General features: G+C 29.1%; 2 protein-coding genes across 2 annotated transcripts in view; one reads left to right on the top strand and one right to left on the bottom strand.

Annotated features, from left to right (window-relative positions):
• Positions 1-6,111: 6,111 nt before the first annotated feature.
• LOC107440704 (focal adhesion kinase 1) overlaps positions 6,112-17,096 on the top strand; it is a 95,690-nt gene continuing 84,705 nt past the window's right edge. The window contains exons 1-2 of the mRNA XM_043047568.2: positions 6,112-6,266; positions 13,365-13,571. Of these exons, the coding sequence (XP_042903502.1) occupies positions 13,414-13,571 (158 nt within the window). The 5' untranslated portion in view covers positions 6,112-6,266; positions 13,365-13,413. The remainder of the gene's footprint in view (positions 6,267-13,364; positions 13,572-17,096) is intronic.
• On the bottom strand, positions 11,550-12,293 carry LOC107440631 (uncharacterized). The gene has a single exon (XM_016053604.2). It carries the CDS (start codon positions 12,291-12,293, stop codon positions 11,550-11,552), a length of 744 nt encoding a protein of 247 aa, XP_015909090.2.

A 17,096-nucleotide genomic window follows, 5' to 3' on the forward strand; every position in this document is an offset into this window, starting at 1 on the left:
AAAAATATTAATTTTTTTTAATATTTTCGGAACCGTTCTTACTGCTTGTAAAAATTTCGCGGTTGTGAGTACTGCATGCTAGAAAATCGCGTATGCGAATTAGGAGATGTAAGCGAGAACGCTCATTCACGAACACAACGACCTTTAGGGGGCGTTGTTATTTGAGACGAATGGCTGCTAGGAGAACAACACGTTCTTTGGAGATTTCTTCAGTGGGCATGGTTACGTTTCTTTTTTAATGTGGCTTATTAAATTTTTAAAAAAATGATATTCCTTCTTATGCAAATGACAATATAAAATACATATCTCGAAATAGAATCTCTTTGTTTTGAAGAAGGATTATTTAAAACACATAGGAAAAATATTTGTAACTGAATAAATGAAAATAATATGCATCTATATTCCTATTAGAGAGAAATCCTAATTTTTGAGAAATTGGTCAACTAAATTTAATGACCTAATATGAATAGTCTATTGAAACTTTATATCCCATAATTTTTTGGATCAAATTGCTTCAAGCATAACAATAGAGTATATAAAGTTTACAGAAACATATAATCTTATGTAATTTAATTTTGAAAAACAAGTTTTTTGACAAAATTTATTGAAAAGTTTAACTTTTCAATAAAAAAAATCACTACTTATAAACTAAAAAGGTAAGATAAAGAATGCTTAATTAAAAAAAACTAACCCTAAAAATGCTTAATAAAAAAAATTAACCCTAAAAATTCCTCATATTGAAATGAAAATTTTCATATTGAGATTGTTTTTTTTTTTAATCTTAAAGCTCTTAATCAGACGTAGAAAACCATTCTGTATAGAACTATCATCAAATTAGAAAAAAAATGATTTACAAGGAAATTTTTTATTATAAAGTCATAACACTTACCTGCTTCATAAAGCCCGGAGAATCCCGAAATAAAATGTTCTTAGATTTAAAATTTTAATTCTCAATTAATATATACATAGATTATCACTTCATAACTTTGAGATGACATACCTTACTACAAAATTTTACAATTGTAATATGAATTTCAATATGTAACTTAAAAACGGAATAGCTGAATTCTAATTAAAATTGATCATTCAAAATTAAAAAATACTTACCAAGAAAATATTAGAATCAACACAAATGCATTATTTCAAGTAAATCTGATGATCCTTTGCTTTTGTTTTCCGAATATTATATATTCAGAAATATATTCTATTCAATAAAGAAGAAGACTGTTCAAGAACTGTTACGTTACAGTTCTGCACATTCTTAAGCCTTCATTCATTGAAATGAAGTACGCAAGTGGCTTAAATATCTTCATTTTAATTTACAATGAATTGAACATTAAAAAATTTATTTTACTGTTATAAATATCCGTTATAGTATGCGATCACGAAATCAAAAGTTCACCGAAATGGTGCTGTAAGTTCGTTGATAAAAAAAGCATTAATGAAAAAAAAAAAGAATTGAAAATTGTTTGGTTCCTGTTTTAAAAAGATTTACCGATGCTCTAGATTACTTTGTTCTTTAGAATTTTTTTTTCTCTTTTTTTGTGAAAATTCATTTATTATTTGTTGGCGTAAAAAATACTTCTTACCTATGCAGTTATTCCAATGGAACTGAATGGAAACTTATAAATAATAGCCTGAAAATTTCCATCTATTTAAAAGCTTAAATTAAATAGGAACTCAATTAAGAAACGTTATCATTTCTTGTTGCTAACAGCAAAATTTATTATAATTTTATCACTAAATATACTTTATAGCCAATCAAAATTTAGACCACTTTCCGACAAAAAATAACTGTCAAACACAGAATTAGGCCATTATATAAAATAATATTTTTTTTTCTAACACTAGAAGGTTCCAGCTTCTGCTCGCTGTCGCTCATCAATCCCCAGAACTTATCACATAATTCTTCCAGTTCCTTTCTGATCGCTTCGCTCCCTCATTTCTTCTTAGTCTGTTTCAAAATTATTCCAGTTTTTATACTTTAATTTAATTATATCAATGAGGCTTGCTACCCAACTTGCTATTGCGTTGATTTGCCTGCTCGATTCTTCTTAGATCCCCGTACCACCTTAGTTTGTTTCACTCGCTGATTTCAACTTAGCTTTTCCTAACTTATTTTTAATTAATTTTTTTTACTCAAGAACAAATCAATACAAGTCAGTTTTTAATTCTATTAAAACTTTTACACTATGATGTAAAAAAATTCCGAAACAAATGTCCGTATCAATAATATTTTTCTACACAAATGTTCCTTAAACATTTCCCTACAAATATACAAGTATTTATATTCCTTTTATATGATGTTTTCTTATTATGCGAGTGAGATTCGCATTCAACGATTAATTTCTGAAAAGGTGTTGACAACGGCATTTACTCTTATTTAGTATTAGAAAAACCGGATATAGTAATTTTTTTTTTAATGAAATTCAAACATAATTTTTTTTTAAAAGTTTCTATTCTTCATCATTGACGTAATCAACCTCATTATCAAGAACCTTTTTCCCTCTAGGGTACGATATTTTAATGCCTGCGTGATAATAATCAATCTGTTTTTATACCCAAATATCTGGAGATTGCATTTTGGACAAAACGATAATAATCAATCTGTTTTATACCCAAAAATGTCTGGAGATGGCATTTTAGACAAATTTTCTAATTTTTTTCCTCTCAGAAAACGTAGCAGGGATCAAAATAAATGAAAATCCGGTGGCACAATATTGGTTGAGTATGGTGGGTGAGACAATACCTCCCACTCTAATTCTTAATATTTCTTAGGGGTTGATCTTCAGGGTTGAAGTCGGAACAATCAAAACTACCGGATTTGAACTAAGACTAGCTTTTACTTTTACAAATGCCTAATACATTAAGATAAATATCGAAAATGTGTTTGGTAGGAACTGTTGCGTAACTACCCTTGTGAAACTGAAACGGTATATAATTTATAGATGTATACCTATTTTAGTATTTGGTATTCACTATAAATGCAAAAAAATTCAAATTTAATTATTTACGAAAAAACAATTCACTCTAATCTTAAAATGTCTTCGGTGCAAATTAAAAATACGAAAAGCGTTTTGTATTTCAATCAAATCAAATATCGTTGTTCAAGTCGACTTTAGGGATTGATTTTTGCTTCGAGTTTTTTCCTTCCTTAAAAATTGGTCCAGCAGTGGACTGATCGTTAAGACACGGTTCCCAGCAGATCACGGAAGTCAAGTAACACTGGCTGCGGTCAGTGTACTGGTGGGTGACCACTTGGATCAGTCTACGTAGGGACCAAGTGTGTGCGGTATTGATCCTCGTTAAACTGTTCTACCTTAAAGGACCCGACTTCGCGCACAGGTCTTCGAGCTACCGAAGTGGGGGTGCCATCCTCTCTGCAGAGGATCAAAATTGTGATGGTATGTCTTCGGATCATCCTCAGGGATGTTTCGCACACCGTCGCCAATAGCCCATTGTGCAGCTCTTGTGCGACGTAAATGAACTGCAACAACGGCAATCCTTAAATATTGATTTAGAGCCGCGATGGCTCAGTGCTTAAAACACTGGGCTGTCATTGTGAAGAGCTGGGGTTCGATCCCAAGTGCCGGCTTGAAGCCCACCCAGCTTCAGATCGATGGCTACACTGTCATTGTCGCTCGTTGATCACGAAAATATGGAGCCTTGTCCTCAATGATCCCCCTGGCCCACAATGGGCTGTTACGGGTATTTTTTTTAGAACCCTTATGAGTACACGTTTTTTAATTCATTTTTCTCAAAAATTCAGAAAATATAATGGCAGTCGTGCACCTTTCATGTACTAAAGAGTTATTTCTAGGAAACTGTAAGATAATTTTTTTTTTTAATTTTAAGTTCTAGAACGAAGAATATTTACGAAAAAATGAATGCCATATAAAAATGATAAAATATTATGAAAATAAATGGGGTAAAGAAAAATATTTGCAGTTATCCAATTTGTTTATTGACTTAAAAATCTGCCCAAAATTCAGGATTACGAGATCAGCATTTGGATAAATTCAAGAAGTAGAAGAAATTCTTACTTTATTTTCTACAACCTATTAAGTTTTTAATCACACTAAGTAATATTTTCTGGAAATTACCTTTTTGTAAACTGCTGCATTGAAAAATATACAGTCTTTAAAATAATAAGTTTTTTATTATTATTATTGTTTAAAACTATTCCATTTTTAATGTTGTTTTCAAAAAAGGCAAATTCTTCTGCTTTTCCCTTCCGTGACACATTGCAAATTAAATAATCATTTGGAAGTAAAAAGCATTTTGTAAAAATATATCCTTACTTGAAATATCTTTGTACCCATACCAAAGATACTTATGTTATTAAGTTTATACTGCGCATGCTCAGAAAAACATTTTTTTTCCTTCTTAATTTTGTAGTGAATCGTATTTGGTAACTATTAAAAAAAGTTTGATTTGAATATCTAAAAAATTCAAGAAGTTTCAAGCAATTTAAATAGTTTTTTGTACTTTTTAAAGGAAAGCTCAAAACGATAAGGAGTTTTCCACAATCTTCATTTTGTACTATTAAACAAGAATTATTAAAAATGAGACAAGCATTGTGGGGGATCATCTCCTATAAAAGTAAGTTTTCTTTCGCATGTTTTCTTTCTTTATACCATCACATTTTGGTTTCTGAACGATTATCGCAAGGTATTATTGTCAGTTATTAAATTTTTCCTCGTGATACAAAACAAAATTTGTGGAAAACCCCTGATCATTTTTAGCTTTCTTTTAAAAAATACAAAAATTACTTACAAAATTGCTTGAAACTTTTGAAATTTGTAAGATATTCAAATCAAACTTTTTTTTATTACTTGCCAACCACGATTCACAACAAAATTATGTAAAAACTTTTTTAAATTTTTTTTTCTGCTCTCTACTATTTTAAATATATTTTGCGCAGATTTTAACGAATTGTTTTAAAATTTTAAATTAATAATTTTATAATTAATTTTAAATTTCTTCAAAAACTTTGTTTATTTCCACTGAATATTTATAAAGTTACAGCAAAAAAAATTTTTTTTAAGTGTCCATATATCCACAATTATTTACTCTAGGTTTACGAAATCTTATGCAGTTTTTAAAAATATAGTAACAAAGTAATAAAAGTAATCGATACAAGTTACAAGCTTATTGTTTGATTTTCTGGCATAGGGTGTTCAAAAATATTTGTTTTCCTTCGTAATTTTTTGTCGGTCTTCCAAACTGCTTTAAATCTTATTGCTAAGTATAAAAAATCGCATGAACTAAACATCTCTAAAATTATGAAATAATACTTTAAATATTTCTTGACAAATTTAAAATAATGTCAAAAACTGAAAGTGCCTTCTTCATTATTGTTGAGTAGTGTATATATATATATATATATATATATATAAATTATAACTTCTGATTTTCGTAAAACTCCTAGTGACATTATTGGATTCAAGGATTTACCAGATTTAAAATTTATTAAAATCATCCTAGGAAGTATTCCATTTCTTATAACATATAATAATTTTCTATTTCATATATAGCATTTCCTTTTCTCTATAATACACCATATATTTGATACATTAATGTCACATTTAAAGTTGTTAAGGTAAGGAAATACAAATCTTCATTTTTATTTTTGTTTATTATTATATTATTTATATTAATTATTTTAATTAAATTAATTTTTAATGAAAAATTAGAGAGTTTTTACTGAACACAGCCGAAGCTTCTCATTATTCCCAGAAAACTTAAATATAGTGTTACACCTGAAAATAATATCTTTATCTTTACTGTTTTAAAAATAAAATACCGAAAAAAGTGGTAATAATTAAAATTTTCTTACATATATTTATTTAAAACACACATTATACATGTATAAGACATATATTTCTTTAAAGCTTTTTTTTTTTTAAAAATTGTGAAGGAATACCTTTAATTTATTCCATTAATACATCATAAATTATTAAATTTATAATCCAGTTATGAAACTTGTTTATAATATAGAGTTTGTTTGTTTACTTGAATGAATACCTTAACTATTAAGATAATAATAGTTATAAAAACATTAAAAAAATTCTCAATTGAAAAAAAATCTTGATATCTATTTTTGTTACTGAGCCGGGAGTTTGCCAAGAGTTTTTTAGGACAAGAGTGTAAAAAGACATCATATTCAAAGAAACCCTTGAGCGCAAAAGTGATTTCTACACTAAACGTTTATTTACAATATTTTATCAACTGGATGAACTTCTACGTATATAATTATACAAAAGGTGAGAATTTTATGTAATCCGAAAACTTTGTTTTACGAAGATGTCACTTAACTTACATTTTTATTTAAGTGAGTGATCTTCGTGTGGTTATTTATGGATCTTTTCGAAAGTTTAAAGGTGTTAAAAAGTTTTTTTTCTTCTACTGTTTGTATTTTATTTTAGCGAGTTAGAAATATATCGATATACCAAATCAATATAAAATAATTTTCTATAATGCTTTGCTTATATTTTACAAGAAGTATTTTTTAACGGATGCATTTATTATTATTTTGATTGTTAGATTTAAAGTGTAACAGATTAAGAAAACGAACTTAAATATCTTAAAACTTAAGAAAAAAATAATATTATTTAACAGTGATTTGCAGTTTATAATTTTTTATTATTATATGAATGTCTCCAAGTAACACAAAATAATTTAGTACATTTCCTAATTTAAATCTTATAAGAAATATTTTATTTTTATTTTTTATGCAATATTCTAATCATGAAGTTTGAAATAAAAAGATTAAAGATTTTCCCCCCCCATTTTTCGCTTTTGTTTAAACACTTTATTACTGTATGAGCATAGTAAAATAACATAGAATATTTTTCTGTACTGCCTTATTTGAACCTTGTAGGAATTGTTTTCACAATACGCGTTTTTTTTCATTCTAATTCTAATCATGAGAGTCGAAATATAATAGATAGTGAAAATGAAAAAAATTTGCCACTAAAGAAGTTTGCCACTAAGTTTTCAAAAAAAATTTGTCTAACTTAATTGCGATTTGTAGTTTTTTGTTTAAACCCTTTATAATTACCTGAATGTATCTCCAAAAAACGCAGAATATTTAGTATTCTTTATATATAAATACATATTATAGCAATTTTCATTTTTTTCATCACGAGATTNAGATTAATGGGCCCTCCTTACGACATCAGATTTGGATTTTGAACCCCAAAAATATATGGGTTAGCTGCGATCCGGGAAATATGGTCTCAATAGTATGGACAGGAGAGAGATCCAAAGTTTTGAATTACTCTAATCTGACTTGTAGCTTTCGTTCTTTATTTTGGTTTAATTATTTGATTATTAAATGAATTTATCTCCAAAAAACGGAGAATATTTCTTGTTCTGCCTTGTTCCATATATGTATATACACTACCCTGCAATAATGGGAGAGACACTTTCGGTTTTTGACATTTTCTTAAATTCCTCAAGAAATACTTAGGGGATTTTTTTATAACTTTAGAGGTGTTAAGATCATGCAATTTTCATACTTATCAATCAATTTTAAAACTTTAAGGGACTGGTTATAAATTACGAACGAAAACAAGTATTTTTCAACGCCCTGTGCCATAAAATATAGCAATAAGTTTGTAATTGTATAGATTAGTTTGATTATTGCTTGCAATGATTGCATGACATTTAATAAATTTAACTTGAAAATTTATGGAAATATTAATATTTTTATTTATTTATTTTATTTTTGTTTTTGCTATAACTTTAAAATCATTTAACAAGATTAAACTAACTTTTTGAAAAAAATTTTAATTTACAACAAAATTATCATTTTAAAATTCGAAAAAGAAATTCGCTAAAAAATTGCGAAAGCTATGAGCATTTAAAGCAGCTCTTTTTTTACCGCACATGCGCATTAAAAATTAAAAAAAGAAGAAGAAAAAAAAACATTTTCATAATTTTACAGTAAATTGTATTTAGTAACTAATAATTTATTTATTTATTATTAATTTTGCCTGTTTTGAATATGCTGAAAATTTAACATTTTTCTAGGTGATTAGATTTTTCACAAATTTTATTTTGTAATATTAAACAAGATTTTTCAAAAATGAAACCGGCGAATTTTAAGTTTTAACTAAACTATATAACTTAACTGGGATTTTTAGTTGTTAAAAATACAAAAGTACCTCATGGAATCACATACATAAATCTTTTTTTGCAAAGAATTTCTTCAATTCTTAAAATTTTTGTTATTTGGATCTCCGTAAATAAATACAATACCTATGTGGTCTTTGCTACTTAAAAGATACTATAAATACCTCATCTTCGATTTTTTAAAAAGTCGATAATTTTATGAGATTTTCCACTTGGCAAAAAAAAAAAAAAAAAAAANAAAAAATCATTGAAATCAATGAATAATTTTTAGTTTTTTGCATATATTTAAGAGTCCAAATGTGATCCAGTAACATGTGAATCCAGTGTTGAAGAAATTTTTCAAATATTGGAAGAAATTAAATCACAAAAGCTTTCCATTAGCAATAAAACAGCCTTTCTTCGCATTGGCACATTCATATGTAGCATAAAAGGCGTTGGCTAGGAATGTGCAAAACTTAACAATTTGACGCAGAATGTTTATTAAGCATATTTTTCATATTTTTTTTCCTTATTATGCATTAATTCAGGTCAAAATAAGTGAAAAATATTATATTTATTATTTTAATTATTTATGGTTATGAAATACAGCATGAAACACCGGTGTTTTTTTTCTACGTTAAAGGTTAAAATTTTCCAAACATGGCCCACTTTAAAACAAATTTTCAAATTTGCACTTATTTGTAGTTACTAGATTCATCATTGAAATTTCTTTAATTTGCAAAATCAATTATTGATAAATTTTTGAATATGAATGAAAAAAAATTTCAAGCTACTTTTTCGGATTTTATATTTTGGTGCAAATATAATTCCGAACAGATTTTTTTAGTATTTATTAGACGGTTTTATACAACTCGAAATACCAAAATATAGACAAATATAGAGACACCAAAATAGAGACCATCTGAGCCAAAGAGTTAATCTAACAGTCATAGAAAAACTGATGTGAATTTACAACGATGGTAAAAAAAGCATATTATTATTTTTTAAAGAAAAACATAATATATATAGTATTAATAAAAAAGCATATTATTATTATTTCAAATAAAGCTTTTGAAGAAGATCTTTAAGCAACTGAAATTTTTTTTAATGAAACATTTATTAATTCATTGCTGAATTATTTCTTAACATTTTAATTATTAATATTTTAATAACTCTAACTGTACAAAAACTCTAAAAACATTTTTAATAATCAGCAATCCAATCATTCGGCAGCTGTAGCTTTAAAACTTACTTAACCTAGCCGGTGACACTTTAGAAACGTAATATCATTTTCTCAGAGAGAAAAATCTCATTATCTCATTTTCTTAAAAAGAAAAAAACTGATAACCGAATTATTTTATTTTTAACATTTTTTTGGTGGCAAAAATGTCTTAGATGAGCCATTTATCTCTAAAGTAGTCGGAGGTAGTTCACTACAAGTAGTGAGACTACTGTAGTCGCTACCCTTTTTCGTAGTTCGTGGTATAAGTGTGCTACTTTTTTAAAAAAGTAATGCAGTGAGTGGTGCGATATAAAAAACAGTAGTTTGTAGCTATTCCTACCAACTACTTTGAACGTTTTAATAAAGAAACACGACTTAATTTTTCGAATTTGATGGGTACAAATCTTCGTGGGTCAGTCAAGGGATGACCCTGTGCCTGTAGCTAAGCGTTAGCAGGAGTTACGTATTTAGAATCATATAAAACTAATATTTAAATTAGTTATTACGAAACTAAATAATTAGTCATTTTCGTCACACTTTCACATACGAATGTACAGTGCGCAAAGTAAAAAACAGACCACCCTGAATAACTTTTGATCTAATGATCTGATCTACACGTTCTAGGACTCAATTTTAATGGCTCGAGGGAATAACTTCAAATATGCTAATTCATAAGTGTAGACGATATTTTAAGTTACGAAATCGACGCAAAAACGTACTTTCTCTGAATAAACATGGCTCTTTTTTCGACAGATTTGGATTTCGAACCCCAAAAATATATGGGTTAGCTGCAATCCGGGAAATATGGTCTCAATAGTATGGACAGGAGAGAGATCCAAAGTTTTGATCCCGTAATGTTAATTTTACTTTTTGCGTGTTTCTCTATATCTTGAGAACTTCCTATGCGAATTTTAAAAAAAATTTGCACACAATTATGAAATTCGTTTATCCAAAGATAATACCATGCAAAAAATAACTTTTAGTAAATATACATTTTTTTTTAAAATAATGATTGAAAAAATTTTGAATTGTAAGGTACACACTATTTTGCATCATTTTGAAGAACATAATTTTGCATGGCAAAATATAAAATATGAACGAAATCGGTCGAATAGTTCCTGAGAAATCAAATTTTAAATATCCGGCTTTTTTTAATCTTCTCAGTTGGGATTCGTTCGATTTCGATGGTGAATTAATTTTCGCCTTGTTAAAAAATTTATTCGTAACACCTATTGTGTAGGCATTTTGAGATGACTTTTGACAAGGATTTTCAAAATAAAAAATATTAAAAAAGTTATACGGGACAACACTGTGGCAAATGTTCATAGTTAGTGCCTACTTAGAAAAACAAATAGCATGAAAATCGGGAAATATTTACATGCATTTCGCGAGCAATTTAATGTGTATCCTATCATGTGCATGAGTGTTATACTTGCACATTTCTTAACCCAGCTCCTGACATGACCATCTCAAATGTAAGTCGGTGCACTAAACCATCTCACTTTAGCTATTATCAACCAGAACGTCTGTTAGTTTTGATTCTGATCGACTGACAAGATAACTCTCCGAATAAATTCTATCCTATCAATACAATATTTTCTTGACTTTTGAGAAAAAATATGGTATGTGTAGAGACAGTGACGAAAGATGAACTTCATATTAATTACTTGATTAGATAAATACAATGACTTAATCATCACGGCTAAAGTATACATCCAATTTAAACTAGCAATAGTTTGTCTATAGAAAGAACACTCCTCGCATCCCCCACTGCCCTGGAACCAAGAAAAAGCGCATTTCAAAGAGGGGAGCTTCTTTCTCTCTTGATTCTCTTTCTCTCGCCGACAAGGCCATAATTTGTCTTAAAAATTGGCCATAATTTGTTGTAACCATAGTCACCGCAATTGCTTCAGGTGAATGGCGAGGCGTGTTCTTTCCATATACAGACTATGAGTAATTTCATAAGGCATAATCTACACATTCCCTCTTTATTGAACAGGGTAATTGAGGTATATCAGTCTGGGATAGAATTTGAAACTTTTGGATTCGTATTCACTAAGCTCTAACCTCTGTAGAAAAGAGTGCAGATTCTAGTTCAAAGGGAGCTGGAAACTTCGTATTATTCGCGACTGGTCCTAAACGTCACCCTAAACAACCGGCTTATAGAAATATTTATTTATTTATTACTTGCAAATGCCCAGAAGATTGGCTATGACGAAATTAGTTCTCTGGCCTTCCAATATCTCTGTACTCTACAATTTAAAAACGCAAGTGCAGAACACGAGTCAAGATGAGTAGCATCAAAAATTTGATGTTGTCCACACAAAGGACAAAAAGGAGAATCACAAAGTCCAAATCGATACAAATACGTTGGCAAACAGTCATGATGGCCTGTAGTAAGGCGGAAAAGTGCCACAGCTGCTCTTCTAGGAAAATATGGAATCAACCGTTTATCCTCAAGCAGTGGGGCCCATGACTTACCGATAGAGTCACATAATGCTTTCTGCTTTATCCTGGTGTTATATCTTCCTTTTATCAGGAGTTTGGCTGAATGAAAAGAGAGGGTTTTCAAAGTTCTCTGGAGGACCCCTGCCCACTTTTGGGCTAAAAAGTCGACAGCCTCGTTTCCAGAAATCCCACACTGGGCTGGGATCCACTGGAAGGAAACAGAGATCGACATTACCAGCTCTTTGCACTCCAGAATACAGGTATTATCTGTATACTGTCCATTTGAGAGAGATTGAAGCGCAGACGTAGAGTCTGACAAAATAGCCGCTCTACAGAATGATGAACAGCTGATTGCCAGCTGCTTTAAAGCGACATAAATAGCCTCGATTTCATCATCGTAATGGGTAGAATGGGCACCAATTGGTGAATAGCACGAAAAAAGATCACAATGCACTTCGGCTTCGGCTCCGTCTTCATCGTTACTAGCAATACTTGAAACTCGCATGAAAGGACTCGAGCGTAAGTTTGTTGGTAAGTAAAAGTGGGGAGACTATATATATATATATAAAAAAAGCATCTATAGTTTGTCTACGGTAAGAGCTCCTCCCGCCCCCAAGTCTTAGGCCATTGGCTACAATGGAAACAACAATAGCGCATTTCAAGGAGGGTTGCTTCTCTTCACTCTAGGGCTAACACAGTAGACCGAAGAAAGAGATTCCCTTTCTCTCGCCAATTCGAGCCAAAACTTGTCCTAAACAATGGCTCACACCCCTACTCGAAATAGTTATACCTCGTTACCATAGTGACCACCATGGGTTCAGACGAATGGCTAGAGGAGTTCTTACTTTAGACAAACTATACCTCGAAGTAAAAAGACAGAGTGTATGAGAGGGGTCTATAAGAAGGGTTAGGAATTTTATTTATAGAATGAAGGATTCACCCAGGTAAATATGCTCTCCGTCTTTTTTTCTTTCTTTCTTTTTGTGTTATCTATGCTGATTTTGAAATAAGGTGCTCCCTGAAAGGGGATTTAGAAGCTTAATACTTTTGAAAATTTATATTATTCGGAGACTCATTTTTGGGTCACAGACGTTTGAAAGAACGTGTAAACCTTTTCTATCTACCGAAGCTAAAAACTTGGTTCATTTTTTACTAGTAATTCTGATCAAACAAGAAGAATGGAACCAAATTTAATGCATAAAGATTTCATTCGATGCGGAATTTAATCCTTTTTAAATTTGTTTTGAATGAAATTTTATGTATGATGCCCACTATAGCTGTTATAAGACAGAAACTGAAAATATGCCACAAAATTCGCGGTTTTCTGGCTCTTAAAAGTTTAGCTCACTTCCGAAATCGTCGCAAACTCATTTTATTCTTATTTTGAATACTCCAAGTGAAATAAAATCATTTCCAGCTTTCTGTTAGTTCAGGAAGAAAATTAGTTTGTGAAACAGTGCTTTTTCAGTTGAATTTGTCAGGACCAAAAATGTTTCTATGGTGAATTTAAGCACGTTACGAACTTTGATAAATTCTTATGATCCTTTTGTTTACATTCTCAAACTTTCTTCATCAGCTGATTTGGATTGGAGCAACTTTCTCAAAACAAACTGGCTGCGAGATTAATGGGCCCTCCTTACGACATCATTCCTCTCTTTGCCGTAACAAGTGAATTGTATTGGGAGTATCTAACCAATAATTTGAGTGCGGATTCTTTTATTGATAACAGTAACAGTTATTACTATAATTCTACAGAGAGAGAAAGTTCGAAGGAATGCTACAGGTGAGTCTTATTTATATATTTTTTTCCTTCAAGTTAATAAATACGAAACTTTTTCAAAATATGGTAAACATAAATAAAAACAGTTTCTAACCGGTGTTCCCATTCCAGAACTGTCCTCGATCTTCAGAAATTTTAAGTTTTCATAAAATCTTTGATATGATATTATTAATCACAATTTAAAAAAGTATTAACTTAAGTTTCTTTTATTAAATTTTTTTTTGTTTTCATTTATCCTGCAATATTGTAACTATATTTTGATAAAACTTGTTTTTGCCGAAGTTTTCTAGTATTACTTCCTGTGAAATCTTTGTCATTATGAAATGAATTTTTCACATATGTCATGATCGGCATCTTTTTCCCCTATTAAAAGAAGTAAAGTAATTAATCTTGTAATATTGTTAAAATTTTTCCTTGTTCTGTAAAAATACTAGTTATATATGCCTACTTTAATTTTGCTCGTGTATGTTTTGAAGTTGATTTTTTAGCATTTCCTTCTTGCATGCTTTTAGTTTCTTGTATGTTACTTGATTATCTCTATTGAACTTCCTGTGATCTTTATCTTTGATTGCAATACATTGTATTTGTTGGGCATGTTTGAAGCATTTGTCTTATATATTGATATTTACTTTTATATTCATACTAAGTCATTGCAAATTTTAAGAGAATAATATCACAAAGAAAATAATCAAATGGTATTTGATAGATAAAAGTAGTCAAATAGAATTCTTTTTTTTAGTAAAAAGGATATCATTGCTTAAAATTTTTGCTGTCATGTGTAAAACTATTATGTTGATAAGCCTATGAAATTTTTAGGATTATAAAATAATTTTCAGTTTTTATTGATTTGCTCTTGTTTTTACCCAACCATCAGTAAAAAAATTGCTCAAACGTCAAAGTTTGAGATTCAGTTTAGTTTCGGTGTTCAGCTAAATAACTTGTTAATTAAATAAAATTTGTTTTTATGAAAGATGTCATTCCTTGTAAAGTTATTATCAATATTAATTTTATTTTATTAATTGTCAGGATTGGCATTTTTATGCGTCAAAGTAAAATAATTAATTTTCTACATACTTATTCTAAATTTGCCTTTCAAGTTTATTTTTGTTAAATATTATGTTCATTTATGATATTAATTTTTTGCATGTCATTCGATTATCTTTATTGAACTTTTCTTTATTTTAGATTGTAGTGCACTGTATTTGATAGGCATGTTATGAAAATTTACATTATTTAATTTGGATTTTTTTTGTGCATGTCATTTGATTATCTTTATTGAATTTTTGGCGATCTTTATTTTAGTTTGTAGTACACTATATTTGATAGCAATGTTTTGAAAATTTTCTTCATTTAATTTAGTGCTTTAATTTTGCATTCATAATAAGTCACTGACAATATTAATAGAAGGTTACGAAGAAAATGACACATAAAATAATATAATGTAGTTTTTGTTTTTAATCAAAAGTATGTGTTTACATGCTTTCATGTGTATTTTGCCCAAATTATTAGTTTGACATTTAATTATGAGCCTATAAATAATTTAGGCCTCTTAAACAACGTAAAGTTTTTATCAATTTATTATTGATTTTCTCTGTTTATTTACTTCTTGAGAGATTGTTTGCTAAATTTAAGAATGGTATTTATAAAACAGCAATCTTATGATTTAAATGGCAAATGAGTTAAGAAACATTAATTTTATTTTTGAGATGTTTTAATGATTATTTTTAAACTTTCAGTAAAAGTAATGCTTGTAACGTCTAACTTAAATTTCAGTTCACTTTTGTTTTTAGTTAAATCGCTTATTTGTTGTTTAGATAAAACTTATTTTTACAAAAATTTCTGATGTCACTTGTAAAATTTTTATCAGTTTCAAATTTATGTGTAAATCAGATGTGTTGCTCTGCACAATTTTTATTTTATTTGACATCAACAGAAATAAATTTTGCAATAATCTTTCTTGATCTGCAAAACGTTACGTAATATTTATATTCTAAATTGTTTTACTGTTGGATTTTTATATTTTCCCCACATCATTTGATTATATAATTTAATTTCCTGTGATCCGTATCCAAGCTTATAATACATTGTATTTATATGCAAGCTTAAAATACTTGCTGTCTTTAGTTTAAGATATTTATTTTTGTATTACCTAATAATAATTTACTGAAAGTATTAAAAGAATCACAAAAAAATAATTGAATAGTTTAATTTAAAATGAGCAACTTTTCTATATTTTCTGTATTCTTACTAAATGAAACAAAATGTAAAGTAATGTATCTTAAAATGAGTCAATTAAGATGAAGTTCTGTTTTTATCAATTTTTGCTGTATATCTGTTAAAACTTGAGAAGTGAACCTATGCAAAATTCTATGTTTTAAAAACAAACCAACGGAAGGGGCAAATGGTGATGAGTTCCGTTTTATGGAGCCATTTGCCCTTATTGGAAGATTTTCACAATTATATTTATCAAATGAAGTTAATATTTATGCTAGTTAATATAATATTTATACTGATCAATATGTTCACTTATACTAATATTTAATAAACAAATATAGAAGTTATGTAATGAATAAAAAATCTAGACCAAACGTTTATCAATTAAAAAGTATATAATGACTCTGGTCAAGCCCGTTCTTAGTGGATGCCTCATGTGTAGTGGATGCCTCATACTGGTTATGGGCCTGAGTCTGTGGAAAGGAAATGCTCTTGGTGTGTGTTGCAAAAGTTTTTAACATTGATATATTTGTTATTATTAAAAGAAAAGAACGATTAGTTGATAATACTTGATGTGCCGGCCAGGTGGCCGAGTGGTTAGCGTGCCTAACTGCGAAGTCTATGGCTGCGGATTCGAATCCCGCTATGGGCATGGATGTTTCTCTCTGTGTGTTGTTCTCTATTGTGTGATGTGTGAATGTAGCCCACGGCCCACCCTATAAAACGGGTATCTGTGGCAGTGTGGCGTGGGTAATGTTGCTTGCTTCTGTGACTTAGGTTCACCAGTGCCCACTGGGTAACGTTAAATGAGTAATACTTCCGGCAACTTGTCAAGAACGAAAGTTCAGTGCCTGCCATTAAAAAAAAAATATATATATAATGCTTGATGTTCGGGAAATGAATTTTTTTAGCCAGGAATTTGATATTGCCTTGAAATATTAAAAGATAAAATGGAGTTCTATAAGTTTTATTTATTTACTGAATAAGACTAATTAGCTTTCTTCTGCTTTAAAAATAATCTTTTTTTACTATTTAAGTGTGACTATTTAACTAATTTTTAGTGTGTGTGAGTAAGGTCATTGTGCAATCTGCTAAAATTTATGGCTGCTAAAATGGTTTTTAAATGTTAACATTTTAAAAAGGGAACAATTTTTAATGTTTTATAATTTTTGAATTTTTATACTCTTACTGTGTAATCATAGTAGAAATTATGTTTTTTAATGATACATCTTTATAAATTAGTAACATTTTACTTTTTTAATTTTAAATACAATTAAACATTTTGTTTCATAATTGCATTGCATTTCATAACAA

Source organism: Parasteatoda tepidariorum, chromosome X2, assembly GCF_043381705.1.
Source record: "Parasteatoda tepidariorum isolate YZ-2023 chromosome X2, CAS_Ptep_4.0, whole genome shotgun sequence".
NCBI lineage: Eukaryota > Metazoa > Arthropoda > Arachnida > Araneae > Theridiidae > Parasteatoda > Parasteatoda tepidariorum.